This window comes from Anas acuta, chromosome 21 (genome assembly GCF_963932015.1).
Source record: "Anas acuta chromosome 21, bAnaAcu1.1, whole genome shotgun sequence".
Classification (NCBI taxonomy): Eukaryota; Metazoa; Chordata; class Aves; order Anseriformes; family Anatidae; genus Anas; species Anas acuta.
The window spans coordinates 3,768,401-3,791,550 of record NC_088999.1 but is presented as its reverse complement, the minus strand read 5'-3'; the positions used below and the strand labels follow the sequence as shown (position 1 = coordinate 3,791,550).

The window sequence follows — 23,150 nt, the reverse complement described above, 5'->3', positions numbered from 1 at the left end:
CGGGGGGGGGGGCATTAAAAGCCGGGCTGGCCCAATGGGGAGAAAAGGGCAGCAATTAAACATCGTCCCCGTGCCAGGCACAGGAGCGAAATAAGGAAAGAATGCGAATGGCTGGGGGGAGCAAAACAGCCGCAGCCCATGCAAAGTGCAGAGCTCTTTGGTTATCACCTGGAGGGATTCTTGCTGATTTGTGCCAGCTTGAAAGCAAGGCTGCGGTGTCCCCTCACCGCCGTGCTGCTGTGCAGGATCGGCCCGTAGCTCCCTGCCTGCCCGTGCATGCGGTGTTGGACCTGTCCTGCACGGAGCAAACGCCGCTGGTGCTGCTGCATTTGAAGCCCTTTGGTTTCTACAAGTGGTGTTGCTGGGTCAGCGGGTAGAAAACCACCGCATTTCCACCGGTCTGGGGCAGGAGGAGGAGCTGCTTTGTTTCAGCATCCTGGTGTGAACTGATGGAAGGGGGCCACAAATCAGCTCCGGCACCGAGGGCCCCGAACTGGGGGCTGTCTGGAAGCCGGGACTGGCTCATAAATCTCCTCCGGAGCATTTTGCTGTTGGAAAAACGCTGACGTGGCGCAATGGAAATGTGCCCCCAGAATCCGCCTGTCCGTAATGAATGGTGACAGGCAGCGGAGGCTGGAAACGCGGTGCCCCAACCCCACTTCTCCCGACTGGGGAACGAGCGGGCTGCCTCCTCAGCTCCCTGGGGAGGGCCTAAATTCTTGACGTGTTTGCAGCTCAGTCTCACAAAACGGGAAATATCCCCTCGGACACCTCTCCACCTGCCCTGGGACCGTGGTGGCCACAAGAGCCGGTGCTTGGCCCCGCTGCCAGGATGCCCGGGCTCCTGCAGGTGCAAAAGGGGAGCCAGGTTTCTGCTGGGAGCATTTAATTTCCTGAGCACTGAGGAGGGTTGAAGTCCCCAGGGCTTCGTCTGACAGCTCCAGGCTCCCCAGTAGTAACTCACAGGCACATGCAGCCCGTTACCTGCCCTCCAAGGCTCCCTGCCAGGTGCAGGGAAGAGCCGCCCTCAGCTTCCATCCCGTGGTTTGACGCTTTATGGAGCAAAAAGAGAATGGCCCCGTGGGGAGGGAGGGCTGGAGAGGAGGGAGAGCTCCTTGAGCTGCTCGGGGCCCGTGCCCATCGCTTCCCTCCCGCACCGTGCCCCCGAGCCTCCTGAGCCTCCCTTTGCTCTGCCGGAGAAAAGCTGCTTATGCAATTTCTGCCGTTCTCTTTGCACGCCTGCCAGGAGGAACTACTATTCTTATTCCTATTACCCGTAAGTAATTGTCATTCTCTCCCCCTCCCTTCCTCCTGCCCCCCTTGCTCTGCTGCTCTCCACTCCAACAAGTCCTTTTCTCTGTCAAGTGCGTTTTAAGGGCCTCTTTGGCTTGGGAAAATAATGCTTCTGAGCTCGTTAGAGACCAAAGGAAGCGTAAGCAGGAAGGGCCAGATACCCAGCACGGCTCTGCTCCTGCTGGGGCGGCTGATGCTTGATTGAATGCGGAGTTTTGGCAGCGTCCTGCAGGGTCCTGTCCCCACCAGGAGCTGTGAGGTCCCTTGGGTGATTTGGGTTTGGGTCTTCTGCTTGTCCTGCCCGCCCTGGTGACAGAGGGGGACAGAGGATGGGTGGTTTGGAACTGCTCCAGCCAGCGAGGGGTGCTCCATGCGGGGCTGCAGCTGGCTCGGGGCAGCAGAAAACCAAAGCAGCAGGGGAAAAAAATCCATCCTGGTGCCCGAAGGGTCACTGGATTGGGGACCTGGCAGCACGGCCAGCACAGCTCCGCTCACCCCCACTTCTCCCCTCCCATCCCGCTGCAGCAAACCCGTCAACATGACCAAAGCGACCATCAACTACCGCCACGAGAAGACCCACATGATGAGCGCCATCGACCGCAGCTTCACGGACCAGAGCACGCTGCAGGAGGACGAGAGGCTGGGGCTGTCCTTCATGGACACCCACAACTACAGCAACCGGGGTAAGGACGGGGAACCTCGGCGTGCCCAGCTCTGGAGCAGCAGCAGCAGCACGCCCAAATCGGCTCCTCGGCTCCAGCAGGACGTGTTTTGTGTCGCTGTGCACAGCTGCGGGGTGTGGAGGGTTAAAGAGCCACAGCGTTCATATCAGAGGGAGACTGATAACTTCACACCCACTGGAGGATGCGTCTCGGCGCTGATTTAGTTGTAAAATAACTCGTTCAGTGCCCCAGTTTCAACCATATGCTAATAACATCTGTTACAGTAACTCCAAGATGCTGCTTACACACAGCTCCTCTCCGCTGACTGCTGGATTAATATGATTCCTGGCATTGTCTTGCAGATAATAGAAGCCCAGAGGGCAAACTTTTCCTCCTTTTAATGCATCCGTATAGGTGTATTATTTTTCAGTTACGCTCCTACTGGGGTTTCTTGAAATGCTCGTAACCGGGCTGCTTTGTACGGAGCTTTTCAGGGCCAGGAGAGCTGACTGCGCTGGGTTTCTTTTAAGAAGGGGGCTGAGGGGCCCAATCCTGTTCCCACCTGGGCTGGAGCTGCTTTTCTGATCATCTCTGGGCTGTTCCCCATCCCTCTGCTCAGCTGAGGGGTGGAGAAGGAGACGTGGGAGGCTCAGCCCCTGCTGCAGCCGCACTGACCCCAAACTATTGCTATTTAATGGGGATAAATGCCTGGGCTGCTCCGTAACCCGCTGTGGGCTGTTCCTCAGCCTGCCTCAGTTTCCTTGCGTTTAAACCAAGCCCCTAATGCATTTGTAAGAAAATCTAAGAGGCTCCTCAGCGTTTGGTTGTGCAGATCCCAGCCTGCCCGGAGCTGCCGGCACATCGCAGTTCATTTCCCAGTAACCCCAAAGGAGAACGTCTCTGCGCGGGCTGCACAGGGAGCAGGGGGATGTCGGCATGAGCAAGGGGTGCTCCCTGCATCCAAGCAAACCCCATAAAAAGCCTGGCAGCTGTGTGAGCGAGCTGGCACGGGCGGTTTTTAGAAGTGTTGTTAGGGAAACCACATCCAGGGCTCACCGTCGCAGCAGAGCTGCGTGCTGGTGCTGTGGGATCCGCGCCGGCCGCCTCTCCTGGCAGCAGTGGGAAGCATCAGTTCTTGCCCAAACCCCAATTTTGGGATTCCGTCTGCTGGCCAGGCACACGGCTGTGTGGGATGCTGGTAATTACATGGCAAAGGCACGGACTGGGTAAAACACTGTATGAACATGCCCGTTAAGCAGCAGCAAAGCCCGTTGTGTCGCTGCTAGCAATAAGGCAATGGGGTCCCGCAGCGAGGAGAATTAACCCTTAGGCTGGGCTGGAGACGTCGGCAATGCAATTCTTCGAGGTGGGGCCTCGAGTGGATATCTGTGCACGTAGCTCTTGCTGCTCTGAGCCCTCCAGTCGATGGGAAATAAGCACCCGAGCCCCCTAAGACCTTGCCCACTGGTTTTAAAGAGCTCTGCTGTGGTCCAAGAGGTGTTGCCCCCCTGATGGCCATGTTTCTCCCCCTCCACTTGCAGGTGACCAGCGCAGCAGCGTGGTCAACGAGTCCAGCAGCCTCCTCGGGGGCTCCCCTCGTCGCCAGTGTGGCCGCAAAGGGTCCCCATACCACACCGGGCAGCTGCATCCCGCCGTGCGCGTGGCTGACCTCCTCCAGCACATCAACCAGATGAAGACGGCCGAAGGCTACGGCTTCAAGCAGGAGTATGAGGTGAGAGCCTCACGTGCCAGTGTCTTGGGGAGGGTGGGTTTTTGGATGGACACGTCCCCTGTGATGTGGCATGGCATGGGGAGGACCCCTGTGCAAGAGGATGCTCCAAATCTGGAGCTGCGGTTCTCTGGAGGGGAGGAGGTGGGTGTCCGAGCTCTCTGAGCTCTCTGGGCATCCTGAATCACTGGGTGCTGTCAGCACGTGGGGTGTCCCTGCTTTCTGGATAGTCTGGATCGGGTTTCTGGTGCTGGCAGCTCAGGATTTAGTCAGATGACACGAGCCCCAACAGCTCTGGCAGCCATGCAGTGAGTCACCCAACATCTCCTGCTGGGGCTGGGGACGCTTCTCCGTGCTCAGGTCCTCCTGGGCAAACACCCGGCGGTGTCACCTCCCTGCCACCTCCTCCCTCTCCACCATGCCCTCCCTGAGGAAGAGCAATTCCTCCGAGCAATTCCACAGCAATCCAGCAGCTCCCGAGGCCGTGGCGAGGCTGCAGGGGAAGGACGTTCCCCAAGGGTCACCACTCGCATCGTGCCCGTCCCACCTTGTGGGGCTGCAGCTCTTGTAATGGAGCGCGGTGTTCGGCGCGGCTCCGCTGCAGCGTGCCCAGCAGTGTTGATTTCCTGACTCCTCGGTGTCCCACAGATCCGGCGATTGAAATTTCCCAGGGAAATTACTGTTTAATGTTTAGTTGTTTCAAGTGCAGGAGCTTTTTTTTCCCCCCCTTTTCATGTATTGGACAAACCAGGGCTGGCTATAATCATTAGTGCTCCTTGAAAAGCTGCTGTATGTTCTTGGAACTAGTCATTTGAAAGCACTCAGATATTATGGGAGGGGAGAAAACATGTAATTTCCTTCCACTTTCCTCCTCTTATGCCAATCTATGAATGTTACTGTTATTACACACAAACCTGTTCTGTGCTGGGGAGAGAAAGGGGCTGGGGAGATTAAAAAAAAAAAGCTGGGAAAAAAAAATGGGCAGCATATAATTTGCTGGAAAATGGGGCATTTTGTGGATGCAACAGAAGCATGGAGCTGGCAGAGCTGCTATGGAGCTGGCGTGTCTGCCCCTGCGCCCTGGGGAGGGTTTTGGGGCTGGGGGTGTCCCCAGAGCCCTGTCCTTGGGTTGTGACAGCCACCTCTCCTTGCAGAGCTTCTTTGAAGGCTGGGATGCTTCGAAGAAGAAAGACAAAACCAAAGGGAGACAGGACCACGTGTCGACATGTGAGTGCCTGTAACAAAGGCTTGGGTAGCCCAAAGGGTGTGAGAAGCCTTCTAAAGGGCTGGTTGGTTGGTTGGTTTGGTTTTTGGTAACTCTCTGGTCTGTGGCAAAGAATAAACTGATGGGGTTTGGCTGGTTGGGGGCAGCAGAAGGCTTTGCTCAGCGGGGCTCCAGGCCTGGGAGCTCCCGTGGGATCAGCACCAGTGCAAACAGGAGGGCTGGAGCTGGGAGCAATTGAAGATGGGACGTTTTGGGGTGCTTAAACAGCGGTAACACCCACAATATGGCTCTGGTGCGCCCCGGGGTGCTCCTGGTGTGGGAGTGCAGGTGGTTGGGGGTGACGCAGGGGCTACACGATGCTCTCTGCACGTTGCTGCAGGGATGGGGACCCACCAGGTCCTCCAGGAGCCCTGCTGCTGCTTCCCCCTGCGGCGTGCTGCTCTCTGGAGCTTTGTCCTGGAGCTGGCACTGCCCAGGGCCCCGTTTGACACTGAAGGTGGGCAGGTGACACGCTGTCCTGTCACCTCCTGATGCTACCCTCTCCCCTTGCCTCCCAGATGACCGGCACCGTGTGAAGCTCCATCCTCTGCTGGGAGATCCCAACTCGGATTACATCAACGCCAACTACATCGATGTAAGTGGGGACGGGGCCGTGGTCCCCTCTGGTTGGGGCTTAGTGTCCCGTGGGGCCGTCGGGGTCTGTGCCCTGCAGGGAGCTGAGCCAGGCTGGGCTCTGACAAGCCTGGTTTATATCCGTCAGAAATTTCTGCTCATTTCTGTCCCTGTCCCGTGCAGCTGCATCTCTCCCTTCTCCTCTGCTCCTCTCCTTCCTCATCCCCTTTTCTATGCTCGCTGTTCTTGCCATGGTCCCAAAATTATTGCCTACCCAGGATATAGGATGCAGAAGCTGGAGGGGACACAGGGATGGGCTGGTGGCTCGCCCTGGGCTCAGGGGGCAGCAGTGCTTGAATTTGGGGTACCCCGGTACAGCAGTGCTACAATTTGGGCACAGCTCAGCCCCCAGAATGACATCCCAGTGCCTCCAGCAATGCCAAGCCCAGGGGAGACTCGTGTCTCTGGGCTCTGGTGGAGGCTTTGTTAGGCACTGAGTGAGGAACAGCTCAGGGGGGCTCTGTGGGCTCCTCACATCTTCTGGAAGCAGCAGCAGATCCCATTCTTCCCTCCTGTCCAGAGGACATCATCCAGCAGAGGAGTCCTGATGCCACTGTGATGGGCTCCCTGTGCCCGAGCAGTGTCCCTGTGCCTGTCCCCGTCTGTCCTTCCTGCCCCGTGGCTCTGTCCTGTCTCTCGAGCTCTGCCTCACTAATGTCTGTCTCTGATCTTTCTTTCTTAAACCTGTGTCCAAACGGGATCGTTCAGATTCGGATTAACCGAGAAGTAAGTAGATGGTTCCCTGCTCCCGGGCATGGGGCCGTCACCCTGCGTAAAGGTGTAGGATAGTGCCCGTGAGAGGCAGGCTTGGTAAAACGTGTGGACCGAGTGGGAATGGGGGGAGAAACAAAGTCAGGGGCAGTCGTGGGCTGGGCAGTTCCCATTGGGTTCTTGTGGTGGTGTGGGCGTACTCAGCAGTGATGCTGGAGGATCCTGGGGCGTTTTGGAGGTGCTGTTTCAGAAGGGGGCTGCGGGCTGGGGGGTTCACAAAAGCCTTTGCTGGCATGGGGGAGATGAGATCTGGGCCAGGACAGGGTGCTGGGGCAGCACCGGGCTGGTGGCACGGCCAGCCTGGGGACCTGCTGGTGGTGACAGAAGGGTTTGGTGGGGTGGTGCTCGAGTGCCCCACGGCCCCCCCTGGGCCTGACGCCTCTGCTTCCCTTGCAGGGTTACCACAGGTCCAACCACTTCATAGCCACCCAAGGTGAGTCGACCCTTCTCTTCTTTCTCTGCTGGATTTAGCAGCTGGGTTTTGTCCCTGGGGTATTTAACCTTCTGTTTGTGAGAAAAGGGAAGAAACGGGCCAGTTTTGGGGCCAAATGGGGCAATAGCAAAGCCGGTCAGTTGTCCTAGCCAAAATATCCCCAGGACCACATTTTCCACCCCTGGCTGTGCGGTGCTGGCCAGCTGAGGATCCCCCAGCACCCAGCCCACACAGCTGCCCCCTCTGCCCATCCCGCAGGTCCCAAGCAGGAGATGGTGTACGATTTCTGGCGCATGGTGTGGCAGGAGCACTGTTCCAGCATCGTGATGATAACCAAGCTGGTGGAGGTGGGCCGGGTAAGCCTCTCCTTCGCTCCTTCCTACCCTGTGGCTCTGCAATCTGCTCCACAGGAGCCGAAAAGCCCATCCTGTCCCCTCCTTGCAGGTGAAATGCTCCAAATACTGGCCGGATGACTCCGAGATGTACGGGGACATCAAGATCACCCTGGTGCAGTCGGAGACGCTGGCGGAGTACGCCGTGCGCACCTTCGCTCTCGAGAGGGTACGCTCCCATCAGCCAGGAACCTGCCCGACCCAGCAGGCAGAGGACAGACCTCGGGCATCTTTAACCATTCTCTGTTAACATTTACCAAAACCCTCTTAATTTACCCCAGCGTGGGGCTTTCTGCATCTTTGGAGGTGCCACCTCCAAGCCTGGAGATGCTGGGACCTCCTCCCTTTGTGCTTTTTGCTGCAAGCCCTGTCCTGGCCCTGTGCCCTCTGCCTGGGCACACATCTCAGCTCTGCTTTTGTTTCTGTGGTCAGTGGTGAGCATTGAATTTCAGGGTGAGCGCCGTGTAATTGCAAAGGAGGATGAATGATGCTTTTTCCCCTCCAGGCTGCGGCGTGCGTAATGTGGCAGTTATTTTCCAGCGTGGTACCTGGGGATGGAGCCGGTGTAATTCACCCCTTAATCTAAAGGAACATGAAATTACTGTCTAGTTAGGAGGCAGGTAGAAAAGATGCTCATGGAACAGATCCAGATTGCCCCAGGGCTGCTGCTGCCTTCTCTGGTTGTTTTTAACCCTCTTGCAGCTGAGGAGGAGAGAGCTGTAGGGCTCCTGAAATGACCAACTGTGGTGTGGCTGGGAAAATCCTCGATTCCAAGGGAAATCGGGTATTTGGGTGGCTGGGGCAGGATTGTGCCCTTCTCCGCTGTAAAGACCTTTCTAGCATCCCTGCTGCAGGGGTTTTGTCCCAAGGGTTTGCACAAAGCAGCCAAAGCAGCCTCAGGGGCTGCTGCTGCTGCTCTCCCCCATTGCAGTCCCCAGCTTCATCCAGCATTCATCTGTCCATCCGTCCTCATGCCGTGGTGCCCTTCTCTTGCAGCGAGGTTACTCGGCCCGGCACGAGGTGAAGCAGTTCCACTTCACGTCCTGGCCCGAGCACGGCGTCCCCTACCACGCCACGGGGCTGCTGGCCTTCATCCGCCGCGTGAAGGCGTCCACGCCGCCCGACGCCGGCCCCATCGTCATCCACTGCAGGTGGGCACGGGCACCGTCCCCATCCCACGCGGGTTTTTGGGTTTTTGGGTTGTGCACGGGGCGGCACGATGCGTCACAGGTGGATGCTCAGCCTTTGAAAAGCCTGGAAATTGTACGGTTCAGCAGTAAAATAGGAAATGTGCAACGAAAGGGAGGGCTGAGGCAGGAAGGAGCTGGGGTGTGCAGGTGGGTGTCCCCATGTGAAGGCAGCGAGCTGTAAGGAGTCGTCCTAGGGCTGCGGGTAGCTTGGGGTGGGTGGCAGAGAGTTATCTTGCTGTGGGTGCTGCCCCAGCACCCTTGGGTGCTGCCCCAGCTTTGTCCCCATGGGAGATGGTGGCACAGAAGGATGGGTGGCTGGGCCACCAGCGGTGGCTGTGTCGGGATGCTGGGTTTGCCCGGAGGGAGATGCTGGGTTTGCCCCGTGGGACAGCGCCTTTCCCTGTCCCCACAGCGTGTCCCCGGGTCTGGCTGTGGGAAAGCAGAGCTGGGAGCAGTGGTTTTCTGTCCTCACGCAGGTGTGTGACAGGTTAATGGCTCTTCCTTAGCTGGGCAAACAAGGAGGAGCCGGTGAACGGGAGGGATTTTTTATTTGATTTCTCCCTGTCAATTGCCTCATCAGTATTCATTCACTGGCAAGAGCCGGTGTGATTAGTTCCCATAGTATGTAATCGCTGATAATCACGACGAATGATTCATCAGCCCCAGAAATTAGGATTTCACTGCGGAGGACTTTGTGGGGAAGGAGCAGGGGGGCGGCTCTGTTCTGGGGGGCTCAGCCTCTGTCGCTCTCTGGCTGCGGGGCCGAAGGTGCCAGGATTTGGACTGCTGCCTGCTCTGGCTGCAGGCATCGGGGCACGGTGCTGAGCATTGGGGCACGGTGCTGAGCATCCTCCAGCAGCACCCTTTAGGGAGGGGTCCCGCAGGACTGTCGGCACTCAGGGCTGCCGGGTTTGTCGCAAAAATCGTGGATTGCAGCTGTGTGAAGGCGCTGATTCCCCTTTTCCAGGAGCTCCCACGCACAGCCCCGGCCCTGCAGCAGCGTGTGGGTGTGTGGAGGGGGTGGGTGAAGGGAAAGCTGGGCTGAGGGCTGCGTTACGGAGGCGTGTGACATCCTCCAGCCCTGCGCAGACCTTGTTGGCACCCGGGGCTTCGTGTGGGTGCCACGTGGACTGGGAACATCTCTGCTTTGTTTTCCCTTTTTCCTCCAGCGCTGGCACGGGGAGAACCGGCTGCTACATCGTCCTGGATGTCATGTTGGACATGGCCGAGTGTGAGGGCGTCGTGGACATCTACAACTGCGTGAAGACGCTGTGCTCGCGGAGGATCAACATGATACAGACGGAGGTGAGCAGGGACATGGGGTGGGTCATGCTGCCGATGCCAGCACCTCGCAGAGGGATCGCTCTCACTCTGCCGTCCCCTTCCAGGCTGTAAAGTCCTTCCAGCCTGGTGCATCACCAAAATCGTGTCCCAGGGAAAGCCAGCACCCATCCTGTTGTTTTTCAGCCTTTGTGGGGTGGTTTTTCTAGGGCTGGCAGAGCTGCAGCAGGAGCACGAGGCAGTTTGGCTGCCCGCAAGCAGAAGCTGCCCTGGCTTTGCACAAAGTCATCTGGCAGAGAAGGGGCTGGGCGATGGGGGAGGAGGAGGAGGAACCTCCTGTGTTCACTGCCCAGCTCAGCCTCTTCCCTCCCCAAAAGGAGCAGTACGTCTTCATCCACGATGCCATCCTGGAAGCCTGCCTGTGCGGGGAGACCAGCATCCCCGCCAGCGAGTTCAAGCCCACCTACAAGGAGATGGTGAGGATAGAGCCGCAGAGCAACTCCTCGCAGCTGCGGGAGGAGTTCCAGGTGAGCGGCCCCGAAACCCCCACCGCCCCTCCCAAACTCCCAGCTGAGCCAGGAGGGGATTTGGGGACCGGTCCCAGCAGGGATGGAGCTAAGGGGAACGTGTCTGCCTGCAGACCCTGAACTCGGTCACTCCCCACCTGGACGTGGAGGAGTGCAGCATCGCCCTCCTGCCCCGCAACCGGGAGAGGAACCGCAGCATGGACGTCCTGCCGCCCGACCGATGCCTTCCCTTCCTCATCTCCGTGGACGGAGACAGCAACAACTACATCAACGCGGCCTTAACCGATGTACGTGTGCTCCGGGGGGGGGGAAGGAAGGGGCTGCTTTGGGTTCAGGGTCCCCACGCCACGCTGCAAACCTCCCTGGATGGTGTGTGGGCTCGGAGGTGGGATGTGGCGAGCCTTGGTGCCCTTGTGGGTGGAAATGCTGGGTTTCTTGGGTGTCATTGGTATAATTTCAAGGGTGTCCCTCTTGGATATGGGGGCCCTGGGCTTGCAGAGGGGATGTGGGGAAGCCTGGTGTGGTTTTGTGGCTCGCTGCTGATCCTGCAGAGTGGTCAGTGCCTGTGCAGCCCGCAGCATGCAGCCTGAGCCCCCCTTTCAATGCAGGAGTGGGCACACTGCAGGTGGTGGGGTTGTCGTAGGCTGTGGGGTGGCTTTTCATGCCAAACCCTTGCTCAGTGTGCACTCACAGTGCCTCGTTTCGTACAAACGCACAAAGGTGTGGGCACGTGTCAGCCCCAGCCTGTGCAGGAAGGGCAGGAACCAGCATAGTGGGGTCCCTCACCCCTTCTTTTGTGCAGTGGCATCTTACTCGTCTCAGAAGAGCTTTTCATCGCTCACAAAAGAAGGTCAGGGCACTATCTTCATTTATTTCATAGTGAAACTGGAGCATGGAAGGGAGACGGAGCTCTGGCAGGGGGTTGTTAGCACCAAGCTTCCCTGCGTGCTGCCAGCATCCCGCGGCGCGTGCTTCTTGCCCCTTCTGCTGCAGTTCAGGGGGCTCCAAAGTGGCCCCAAAGCCACCGTGCGTCCCCTCGTGCAATCAGAAAGGCCACCCGTCATGGAAAAGCTATTTCCTGCCTGCCAGTGATGGCGAAGCAGAGCAGAGAGGTTTGCTGCAAGCCCGGAGTATGGAGTGATGGGTCATTTGTCACCGAAACCACTTTCTGGAAGCGAGCTGGGTGCTTTGGCTGAGCCTCGCAGCTCCGCGTGCCCCGGGCAGCCTCCCCTCCCCTGCCTCCCCCCAGCACCTCCGAGCACCTGAGCAGCAGCACCTCCTCGCTCAGCCCTGCGTTTTTCCCCCAGATGGTGATTTATCTCGCTGCGTCTCTGTACAGATCTTGTACCTGCATTTGCTTGCAGCAGGAGCAGTTCCTGCGCCGGAGGTGGCTGCTTGATGGCTCCGGAGCAGCAGCCGGCAAATGGAGGCTGTGGCGATCGTGTGCTGGCAGCTTTGTTTTCAGCTTGCTTGGGGTCTGCACATCCATTTTGTGTTTATACATCACTGAGCCTCTCTTCCTTAATCTCTGCTGCAGGGACTGCCCGGGTCAGAGAATACATTTCTATACAGACACAAAAAGCCCTTTGGATGAAATTCTTGCTGAAGGGCTAAAATCCATTTCCCTCTTTAGAAAACAAACAAACAAAAAGTCTCATTTTCTTTTAGTGCCAAAGCCATTAGCTCAGTCAGTCTGTCCGCCTGGCAGATCCATGGTCCGTGCTGCCCACCGCTGGTGCTGAGCACGGTGGTGGCACCGGCAGAGCCACAGCACCGTCATTGACCCTGGTGCAAAAGGAGTGCGGGTGCTAGAGGCACGTATGGTTACTAGGGGAGGATGGAAACCTCGTCACTGCTCCTGTTGTGCTTGGGGAGGTTGTGCTTGGGCACAGCCAGTCCTGCTGGGAGGGTGCTGGCACCCAGCTGAGCTTCTCTGGGTCCCCGTTGGGTTTGATGGAGAGGAGGGACCCCAGTTTCCTTTCTGGAAACCTCCGCTTTCTCCTTTTGCCTCTTTCCCTCCCTCTGTCTGTAATTTGAGGGGTGGTATTTTAAGGAGCTGAAGCGGTTTCTCCTGTCTCTAGAGGTCTTTCATTCTGGTTTCCTTTCCCCCCTGAAAATAAGCTGAGCCGGTTGTCTCTGCTGCTTGGGGTGCCCAAAGGTGCTGGGGCGCAGCGGTGGTGAGGCCGGGGGTGATGCAGAGGCACTTTTACTCAGGGCTGGGGCCACCCAGCTGTGCTTGTTCTAGGATCCAGAGTGATTTCTCTTTCCAAGTTATGTGTGCAAAACACCTTTCCCTGCTAGATATGAGAGCAGAAAGCTGATGCTTCCCTCCTCACCAACAGCCTGGACCTGGTTTGATAGCATCTCCTGGCACCAAGACCAAGGCCAATGCCAGGGAGGCCAGTTCTGCTCCAGAACGGAGAAAATGGCTTTACTGGCACTCAGCACCCTTTTTTTTTGGGGTGTGACAGCAATGGCTTCAGTGCTGCCGCCATATCCTTAGTGGTGCCCATCTTCCCTCTCCGCAGAGCTACACCAAGAGCGCTGCCTTCATCGTCACCCTGCACCCGCTGCAGAACACCACGACCGACTTCTGGCGGCTGGTGTACGACTACGGCTGCACCTCCATCGTCATGCTCAACCAGCTCAACCAGTCCAACTCCGCCTGGGTGAGTGCTGCTGCTGGCCCTGCAGGTGGCCCTGGCCTGCTTGACATTGGGTTGGCGTTGGGTTGGCGTTGGGTTGGCGTTGAGTTGGCGTTGGGTTGGCGTTGAGTTGGCGTTGGGTTGGCGTTGTGTTACTGTCCTATAATCTTTGTGGATACCCAGAGGAGATAAAAAGTTAACAGGAAAGGGGAAGTTTGGGATTAAAGAACTGATTCTATCCTCCTTTTACAAAAAGGGAAACTGAGGCACGGGGATTTCCCTGCTTCTTTGAGATGTTTTGGTTCAGCTTGGCACAGAATGGGACTCCCCTGGTTCTTTTTTTTGCTGGGATGCACCACCAGGACCATGTTTCTCCAGCAAGGTGTGTCCTTCCCTCTCTCCTGCCTTGAGAGGGTTTGTGGTTTCCTTGCACACTGTCAGCCCCTCCAGTGCTCTGCCCTGGCAGGGGTAATTTTTCGGTGCCAAGTCATCAGGTGTTTGTCTTCCAAATGACTGGTGACTTGTGCGTGCTGCTTTATAAATGAGCCTGCTGCAAAGTGGCTGTCCTGTGGCTTTACGGTGTTGATGGGATGTGCAGGTCTGCTGAGCTGGAGGGAGATGTCCCCTGTCACCTGTCCCCTATAGAGAGGGGACAGAATCCCTCACCCGAGGTGGCCAGGGAGCTGGAGCCACAGCCAGAGCAGATGTAAAAGTCCACTCCAGGTCTGTAACGTTAATTCAGTGAGGAAACTTGCTGGATTTTACATAAAATTACCCTTATGGATGCTTAATGGATGTCTGGAGAAGACTTCATTAGCCGGCTTATTTGATGAGGTGAGATCAGATACACGATGTAAATGACCCAGACTGGCAGTTGTATCATTCATCACAAGGACACGGATGCAGCACTGGTCCTGAGTGGTGTAAATACAAGTGGTGTAAATACGAGTGGTGTAAATGGAAATACAGCAGGGGTGCCACACAGGAGCAGCGGGCAGGTCCAGCAGGGTGGGTGCCCAGTGCGTTTTGCCCCTGGATTCACACTTACCCTCCTGCAGGGGGGACAAAGTGCCCCTTCCAAGCCAGCCCCGTGGCAGTGCCACCATGTCACCGGCCTTCCACCGGGGCCACGCATCACCTCTGCAGCAAAAGCATCAGCTGTCAGCTGAACCCTGCTGCAGGGAACCACGGCAAGGGATAAAAAAAAAAAAAAAAAAAAAAAAGAAAAAAAATCACATTTATTTTTTCCCTGTGCACCTGTTCTTTCAACCCCTAGTTCAGAAGTGCCCAGCAGGAGCTGCCTGTCCCCGTCTCCATCCCTGTCCCCATCCCCTGCAGTGTGGCGGGGCAGCTGCTGTCCCACGGCACCATCCTGGCAGGGTCTCCGCCGTTTTTCTTCATTATTCAGCCCTGTCTCTCTCTCCGGACATCTATTCTTCAGGGATGTCTGTGTTACAATATTTAGCTGGGTCTTAAATGTTTACCAGTTTAGGACCAACAGCTAATAAATCAGCCTTTACAGCAGGCAGCTTTGAAAGGTGACTTAGAGGGTATATCCCTCACTTGAACTATGTCTTGCCGAAGGAAGTTTTAATATCCAAATTATAGCTCTGAGTCTAGAAGGCTTAGAGATCTTGGAGATTTATAGCCCCTATTAATAACCAATTATTTCTCAAACACATTTGCCATGCAGTTAGGCCCAAGCCGTTAGATGGCCTGAAATGCTAAATGTTCTGTTAAAGTGCGGTGACAAACATCATATATTTTGTACTGCTGCTGCTTTCCCAGCTGTCAGGGTGTGAAAACAATCCCAGCCGTGACCCTTGGCCGGAGCCATCCATCAGTGCCCCGCAGGACACACGGGAGGGACATGGCCCTCCCTGGGCTGTTGGCTGCCACCGGCGTGATTTTGGGGATGTCCTGGCCATGGGCTGAGGGTCCCCATTGTCCCGTTTGCTGCTGGTGGCAAAGCTGCTTATAAAACCAGAGCAGCCAAGCCCTGCTCCATCCCAGTGCAGGATCAGGCCCGGGGACCATCCTGCCCCCTCTGGGACCAGCTGCCCGTGGTGTGAGGTGCTGTGCCCGTGTCCCCGGTCACGGTGCTGTGCCTCTTCTCCCCGCAGCCCTGCCTGCAGTACTGGCCTGAGCCCGGGCTCCAGCACTACGGCCCCATGGAGGTGGAGTACGTTTCGGGAGCGGCGGATGAGGACATCGTGTCCCGGCTCTTCCGAGTGCAGAACATCACGCGGGTGAGGCACGGGGTGGGTTGGGGTGGGCACGGGGTGGGTCAGGGGGCTCCACGTGTGGCTGTGTGCAACCAGGTTCCCCCCGTGCGGGTAACTGGAGGAGCTTTTGGGGAGGGCTGGGTGGGTCTGGGGAAGGGCTGGGGCACCTCAAAGGGCTTTTTTATGAGAGTGAAGACCCTTGGAGAGCAGAAGAATGCACCTGGTGAGGCCTCGCAGCCCTGGAGCTTGGTCAGGCCAGGTAACTCACCCTACAAACTACCCAACCTGTGGGTGCTGCCGTGCTCTTCAGCCCAACCCAGCTCGTCCAGAGGGTGCAGCACCAGCTGCCTCCTGGCCGAGAGGAGCCTTCAGTGCTGTTGGCTCCATCCAACCGTCCTCCAGTTCCCACATCCCTACAAGATCACAGAATCATCTAGGTTGGAAGAGACCTCCAAGATCACCCAGTCCAACCTCTGGCCTAACACTGACAAGCCCTCCACTAAACCATATCCCTAAGCTCTACATCTAAACGTCTTTTAAATACCTCCAGAGATGGTGACCCAACCACTTCCTTGGGCAGCCCATCCCAATGCCTAACAACCCTTTTGGTAAAGTTTTTCCTAATATCCAACCTAAACCGCCCCTGGCGCAAATTTAGATCTTAGACAACTCAACAGAAGACCTTTCCCATCCCCCTGGAGGTCCGTCTGTACCCCACTGCCTGTGCACCTTGGGACAGAAATGCCCCCCAGGGTGCTGTGTGCTCTCTGGGACCTGCAGAGCAGTTTTTGTTTGGGGTGAGACCTGCCCAGGATTTTGTGTCCTTGCTGCAGTGTTTACTGCAAGCCCGGCTTTCATGCTTGGTCAGTTTGGCTTGCTTTTAAATGAGGAGAAATGGAGTGAAATTGGGAAAGGACACGGATTGTGATGAGCAGCACGTGTGGGTGCAGAGTTTCAGGCAGGGAAGAGCTGGTTTGACTGCAGAACCTGGCCGGGAAGAGGTGATGACCCTGAAGGCTGTACGTCTCCCAGTGCTGAAGGGTTTAGGATGATGCTCTGCTGATGGAGGTCATCAGGCAGAGGGAATTTGGGGAATGTCTGGGCTCGGAGGAGGCAGTTTCTGCCTGGTCTGGAATCAGGGGGTCTTTGTTTGTGCCCCCCATGGCAGCATCTGGCCCTTCCTGGGTGTCAGCCTGAAACCCTTTGTGGCTGGTGGCAGAATACGCCCCTTGCTGAATTAAAATGCAGTGCGATCACAGTCTCTGGATCCGAGCAGAGGTCTCCCCAGGGAGCAGAGCGCCGGAGGAGCACTGCTAAATGCAAGGAGCTGCTTCTCAACGAGCCGTGCCGGCTGCTGGTGGCTGGAGGGGAGCCAGCTCCGTGAGCTGAGCCAGAGCTGTCACCTAGAGCCACAGAACCAGAGAGTGTCCCGGGTTGGAAGGGACCACGAGGGTCATCAAGTCCAACCCCTCGGTCCACACAGGACCAACAAAAAATCAGGAGCACCTAAGCTTCAAGATTTATCTTGCAGTTTTCCATAGTGGGCTGTCAGAGGAGTTTCGTCCTGGTGCCCAGAGTATTTCAGAGCAAGAGCCCCACATCTGCTGGGCTGCAACCTGGCCTTGTTCAGCTCCCTGAGTGTAATCCTCCTCCTGCAGCCTGCTAACCAGATTAGTTTCAAGGCTAACCAGCTTACCAGGGTATTAAGGCGTGCTGCCACCACGTCCCAGTTCTGTGGGTGGCAGCTTTCGCTGAGCTCCTGGCTTCCAGCGAACACAACAAAACGTGTCCCCTGGGGATCCTCTGCCTGCGAGGTGAGGATGTGATGGAGAAGCCCTGGGGGAGGCTGAGATGGCAAGTTTTGTGAGATACGTGGACAGCCTGAGATGCTGCTGGTCAGGGGAAACCACGTTGGTGGTGGGACTGATGGGTCGGTGTGAGCTGGGAACCATCCGTCTTGCTGCACCAGGAGAGGCTTTTCCTCTTTTCCTCTGCTATTAATAAATGGCAAGAGCCCTCTGTGAATCCTCCAGCGGAGGAAAAAGAGGGCAGCAGAGGGAAAAGAGAGGGCACATCCCATTACTGTGGGATCACGTTAATGAGGTTTGCTTTTCTAGTTGCAGGAGGGGCACCTGATGGTCCGGCATTTCCAGTACCTGCGGTGGTCGGCGTACCGAGACACCCCGGACTCCAAGAAGTCCTTCCTGCACCTCCTGGCCCAAGTGGAGAGGTGGCAGAAGGAGAGCGGTGATGGCAGGACCGTGGTGCACTGCTTGTGAGTGTCCTCTGGAGAGGAGCGGGCTCTTGCATGGGGGGAGATGCCACCAGCTCATTTGTCCACAGTCCTGCCAGAAATTCTTCTAAAAAGCCCTTTCCAGGGTAATTTTTGTGCACAAAACCCCGCACGCTCTGCTCAGATGGGACCCAGCACGTTCGCAGATTGGTAGAGACAGCAGGCGAGCCTTTAATCAAAAATTAATTACGGCCTCGTCTGTCTTCATTAGCCAAAGGATAATTTGAGAACATGCTTTATAAAACACCAGCGTTGTGCTCGCTCTTCCTCTCCCCAGTCCCCATTGCTGTCAGGGATCAGACGTGACCGTGTCGGATGGTTTCACCCCAGGGTGAATGATTTTGCCGCGGCACAGGTCTAGCCCTGATGGTCCAAAAAGGCATTTTCTTGCTCTGTTTTGGCTCTTGTGAGGAAGTAGGGTCCAGTCCAGGTCCCCCACTTTGCAGGGGGCTCTGGGACCTCTCCTGGGAGGGGAGGGATGGGCAGAGAACGGGGGGAACTGGATGGCGCAGGAGGATGCTCAGGTGCCATCCTCCTGCCATCACCACACGTGCTTCTCCCACCAGGAACGGGGGCGGCCGGAGCGGCACCTACTGTGCCTCCACCATGATCCTGGAGATGCTCAAGTGTCACAACATGGCAGATGTCTTCTACGCTGCAAAGACCCTCCGCAACTACAAGCCAAACATGGTGGAGACCTTGGTAAGCATCAGGCACTGCCAGTGTCTGTGCTGGCTGCTGCTCCCCGTGAATCTGCCTTCCTGCAAGCCTCTGGCAGAGTGGCGAGGTGCTGGGGGATGCATGCACCCCAAAACACCTTGTTTCCCACCCCAAACCCAACTAGTGATTGGGGCATCCTGCAGGAGCATGTCTTGGTGAGTTTCCCAGCAGGTTGGGCTGGGTGGGTTGGGTGAAAGCCTCTTGAAAGCCACCTTGGTGCTGCCTTCATCTCACTGTGCTGATGTGCCCTTGGCACGGGGCCTGCCAGAAACCCACCCCTGGTCTAATAGGGCAGGTTCGCAGGGGTGACAGAGCACTGGAGCAGAGAGGTGGTGGGGTCTCCTCTGTGGATCGTCTTGGAGATCTTCAAAAGCTTTCTGGAGACATGGCTGTGGGCAGCCTGCTCTGGGTGGCCCTGCTGGAGCAGGGCTAGGACCAGATGGACCCAGAGGTCCCTTCCCACCTCAGCCATCCTGTAGTTCTGTAACTGGGTCTCTTTGGAGGGTTGTGGGGCTGGGAACAGGACAGGTCACTTGCTGCCTGCCTGGCTTGGCCGAGCTGAGCCTCCGACAGCACCCGTGTGCCCAGGGGTGTCCCTGGGGAGGTGACACATGGTGCTGGCTCCTTGTCCCCATCCTCGGCTGGAGCAGGGGGTCTCCTTCCTGTGGATGTGATTTAGAGAAAACAGCCTGGAATTAAATTCACCCAGCCAGCTCCATGGGATGGTTTCGTGCTGCCAGGAGGGGAGCTGAGGGCTGGGAGGTGAAGCCTGGAAAATTCCTGTTGGAAATACAAAAGGGAAGGGCGTTTTGAGCAGGATGCCTTGGTGGGCAAGCTGCTGGGGGCAGCGATGGAGCCACGTTTCGTTTGGGGAGGGTGAAAGTTTTGTGCCCTATTCCAGGCCCCCGATGGCAGGGTCGGGGAGGGAGCAGGCACGTGGCCGTCCCCATGTGTCCCGTGCTGGGCTGGTGCCTCGTGGTGGTTCCAAAACAAGCCAGCCAGAAATGTTTACCCTGCCTGGATTATAAAATCCCTAAGTTGAGAAATGAAATGGTTTTGAGGGGGATGTGATTTGCATTAGGAATTAAAGTGGAGAAGAAGGTGAGGGAGGGGACCGGGGAGCGGAGGGAGAGCCGCAGCTAATGGAAAGATGATGTGACAAGCATGAGGCCACCAGCCCCATTGGGCTAAATTGCCACGGTATTAAAAAAGCGACATTTCGCATCAGGACATGAGCGTCCTCCAGCCTCAAATGAACCTGAAACAGCTATTCTGGGAATCCCAATCTACCGGAGCTGCTGGAGGCTGGATCCTCCCCCGGTGTAAGGAGCCGCAGCCCCGCAGAGATCAGCCGGAGCAGAACATTTCCCTCTGGATCCAGCTTGTGCTTTTTTCCCCCTCTGCTCACCCGTGGGGGGTTATTTTTATATTATAATAAATGGAAACAATCCCTTTTCTTAATCCAGAAGCTTTATGTGCTTTTAATCTAAGCTGCCGCAGCCTCCTTGCTTTGAAGCCCCTCTGCCCACTCCCACCTGGGGATAACGGGATTTGCACGCCGGGGCTCAAGCTGCCATCTCCATAATGCTGCCGAGGATTTGGGGAGATGAGGGGACCCAGGATGCTTCCACCCAGGGGCATCAGAAACCTTAATGGTTTCCATTTTTTCCCCTTCTTGTTGGATGTGTGAAAGGAGCAACATCTCATGGGGATGGACACTTCGGAGGTCTGCGCTCCCCCGTAGTTTTGTGTGCTATAAATTGTATGAGGACAGGAGAGCACAAGAACAGGTCAAGTAAAGGAGGACGAGGATAGACAAAACAGCCTTCGTGAGCCCAATTTTAGTGATTTTGCTATAAAAATAGGAGCCAGCTCTGTTGGGCTTGTCCTCGTGCAGTCAGGGAGCCAGGTAGAGGGAAGCAAAAAGTAAAAAGTGCCTTGGTTTCAGGGAAGGCTCAGCCCTGGTGCAATTAATAAACCAGATCCTCAAGCTAAGGGGATGTTCAGTCCTTGCCCTTCCTTCTGGGGGAGGTGAAGATGCCCTGTGCCCCCTAAATACAGGAAAATCAGTGCTGTTGGTGTGTTTGTGTCCAACGGGTGTTTCATCCATTTTCCCCAGCAATGGGCATTGTTTGCTAAAAGAGTTGTTTGTGGCAGTGTTGTTTTGGCAGGAGCTTTATAGGGGGACAGGAGAGGGAGGAAGGCCCTGGTGAGGTCCTGTAGAGCTCGACAGCTTTTCCTTAGGGCTGCTGAAACTTGTTTTGCCTTCGAACGGGGCAGCTTTGAGAAACAATTCGGGATCTTAACTCTCCCCTCTCTCTCCCCGAACAGGAGCAGTATCATTTCTGCTACGACATAGCACTGGAATACCTGGAGTCGCTGGAGACCAGATAGCACCTCGCCAGGAGGGCGAAGGCAGGGGGCTGCGTAGGGTTTGTGCCAAGCGCGCAGGTTTGCGCTCAGACGTTGCGTTAGTGCTGAAGGCGAGGAGGGGAAAAAAAAAAAACAGCAAAGGAGCGGATGCAAACACAGATCGAGAGCAATGAAAGGACGTGGGGATGCGTTGGCCGTTCTCCATCTTCATCCTCTGCTTTCCAAATCCCCTCCCCTTGCTCCAAGCTCGTCTGGGTGGCCGTGGGTCGCTGCCACAGCTCGTCCTGTCCCATCCCTGTGGTGGTGTGGGGTTGGTGAGCATGAGAAGTTGCCCCAGAGCGCTGCCTGGTCCTGCTTGAACACATCTGGAACAGCTGGAGAAGACCCCAAGGAGGGGAGGAAGAGGACAGAAGGATGTGAGCCTGTTTCCAAGCAGGGCAGGATGGATATTTGGGGAAAAGACGTTGTTTTTAAATCGTATGTGGAGTCGAAGCTGCTCTTTGAGGAGCCCTGATGGCCGCCGGTGGGTTTTGCCCTTTTCTGGGGACCTTTTTTTGCTCTGTGCTGGAGCAAAGCCCCTAAAGGCAGCTCGTGGATTTCTGCCCGCTCGCCACGAGTCTGGTTTCCACTGTCGTATTTCTGTGAGCTGCGCCCCTTCGTGCATCCAGCCGTGGATAGAGCGGGGACGTGGGATGGGAGGCAGGGGACACACGGTGTCCCTCTGCGGGGACCGGCCTGGAGCCCTCCCGATGTCCTTGCAAAGCTTCAGAAGTGATGTTTCCCCCGTGGCTTGTCTGTCTCCATGCAGTTGTCTCCATCCATATCAATTATCCCCTCCTGGAGGGCTCTGAGTGCTGGTGACAAATTCCTGGTGCCACCCAGGCAAATGCCTGGGGCTGGGGCTAAGGGCATCTGATGCTTTTTGGCTTCATCCAGCTACAGGCAGGCAGGAGATGTCACTTCTGCTGTCTGTTGTAATAATTGTAGGGTTTTGTGCTTACTGGGGGAAGCCAGGTTGTCCTCGGGCTCGGGGAGCCAGCTGTGGTCGGGGTTTTCTCTCTGCACATGGCCCCACAAAGGTGCAGCGAAGAGATGCAGGTCTGGGGGCTGCCCCGCAGACTCAAGGAGCTGGGGATCTTGATTGTCTTGATGGCAAGACCCTTGACAGTCCTTTTTGGTGGGTAGAGAAGAGCAAATAAGAAGCTGGCCTCCGTGTGCTGGAGGTTGCCTATGGACACCCACATCCTTCATTCCCCTGCATCCTCCAGCCCCAGCTGCCCCAGGCAGCAGACCCTTTCCAGCCCTGGTGCATTCGCACCCCGACCATGATCCAAAGCCCAGGCAGATGCCTTTTGGCTGGACCAGGCCACAGCGTGAAGGTCTCGGAGCCAAAGGGGCTTCACCCCAGCTGTGCAAAGCCCAGAGAAACCTCCACCTGCTTTCCAAAGGCGGAGGGGGATGAGGTAAATCTCCTCTCCACCTTGGAGGATTTATTCTTGGGGAGCCAGTATTTGCTACTCGGTTGGGAATAAGCTTCACTGCCCTGAGCTGGATCCTGCACCTCTTTCGAGGGGACTACGGTGGCACTGGAGCATGTCCGTGGGTTTAGCCCAAATCCTTGGCGTTCCCGTGTTCCCGCTGCCTAATTCGCACGGCTTGACAATACCTGATCCAAGGGCTATACAACGTGTTCCCCTTTGTTTCCATCCGTGCTGTGTGCCAGTGCTGTTTTGTGACCCGATAGTCTCCTCACCCCGACACGGGCTGCTTGTGGCAGGACTTTGGGTAACGTCAGTGTATGGAGCAAGTCGGTGTCCTCGTCCCAGCCCCTTCTCACTGCCTGGGGACCCGCAGGGTGCTCTGCTGGGCACTGCTCGCAGCCGGCCTGTGGCCAGAAAAACAGGAGGAAAAAAAAAAAAAAGAAAAAAAGGAAAATTTGAACCCCCCTTTAGTCCCGATAAGGTAGAGGCTGGTGGAGTTGTATATATGTTTTAAAAGTGAGATTTTTTTTTTCCCTTTTCTTTTTTGATATCTCCTTGCTGGATGTCTCTGGGTTTTTAGGGCATCTCTTGCAAAGGGCAGACTTTGACATCAAAGTGCTATAAAAACCGACCCATCTCCAGCTCCTGCCGGGATGCTCACGTGACACAAGGCAAGGACAGCCTGTACATAGAAATATATATAGAGAAATATATATATATAAATATAAATACTGTTCTTAAGATGGATAATGTTTATTGGTATTACAGGTTGGAGTGGTGCTTTCTTTTTTCATTTCTAATAAAAAAGAAAAAAAAAACAAAGAAAAAAAATTAGATCCCAAGAAAAAACACCAAATTGGAATGGTTTTGACCCTGAAAACTTTGGCAGTATCCAAGAGCTGCTGCCAAGGGGCCTGGTGCCATGAAGCGGCTCCACCGTGGAGGGGACGTTGGGGGCTGTGCGGTGGGGACTTAGGGGTGGCACGGGAGGGACACGTCTGATGTGGATCGTACCACACACATCCAGCTGTTATCTGTTTAATTTTTATTTTTTTAATTATTATTTTTGGCTTTCTTTCCTTTTAAGAAAATCAGTTGCATAAATAAATGTTCCAAATTCGTGATGGCCTCTGGGTTTCTTTTGCTGGCCCTAGTCTGGGACCTGTGCTTTGGGGAGCCCTGATGCACTGTGCAGTTTAAAAACAACAACAAAAAAAGAAAAATATAAAGATACAGCT

The 23,150-nt window shown here is 56.1% G+C and overlaps 1 protein-coding gene across 4 annotated transcripts in view; it reads left to right on the top strand.

Annotated features, from left to right (window-relative positions):
* The window catches only part of PTPRU (protein tyrosine phosphatase receptor type U), a 55,876-nt gene extending 33,133 nt beyond the window's left edge, over positions 1 to 22,743 (top strand). The window contains exons 15-32 of one of the 4 annotated variants that reach the window (XM_068657689.1): positions 1,247 to 1,276; positions 1,819 to 1,976; positions 3,497 to 3,687; positions 4,839 to 4,911; positions 5,467 to 5,543; positions 6,290 to 6,307; positions 6,749 to 6,785; positions 7,044 to 7,141; positions 7,230 to 7,346; positions 8,174 to 8,328; positions 9,537 to 9,672; positions 10,026 to 10,175; positions 10,289 to 10,462; positions 12,704 to 12,844; positions 14,944 to 15,069; positions 17,163 to 17,320; positions 17,905 to 18,040; positions 20,390 to 22,743. In XM_068657689.1, coding sequence (XP_068513790.1) covers positions 1,247 to 1,276; positions 1,819 to 1,976; positions 3,497 to 3,687; positions 4,839 to 4,911; positions 5,467 to 5,543; positions 6,290 to 6,307; positions 6,749 to 6,785; positions 7,044 to 7,141; positions 7,230 to 7,346; positions 8,174 to 8,328; positions 9,537 to 9,672; positions 10,026 to 10,175; positions 10,289 to 10,462; positions 12,704 to 12,844; positions 14,944 to 15,069; positions 17,163 to 17,320; positions 17,905 to 18,040; positions 20,390 to 20,452 — 2,038 coding nt within the window. In that variant the 3' untranslated portion in view covers positions 20,453 to 22,743. The remainder of the gene's footprint in view (positions 1 to 1,246; positions 1,277 to 1,818; positions 1,977 to 3,496; positions 3,688 to 4,838; positions 4,912 to 5,466; positions 5,544 to 6,289; positions 6,308 to 6,748; positions 6,786 to 7,043; positions 7,142 to 7,229; positions 7,347 to 8,173; positions 8,329 to 9,536; positions 9,673 to 10,025; positions 10,176 to 10,288; positions 10,463 to 12,703; positions 12,845 to 14,943; positions 15,070 to 17,162; positions 17,321 to 17,904; positions 18,041 to 20,389) is intronic. The other 3 variants (XM_068657690.1, XM_068657691.1, XM_068657692.1) reach the window with 3 other exon arrangements.
* The last annotated feature ends 407 nt before the right edge of the window (positions 22,744 to 23,150 follow it).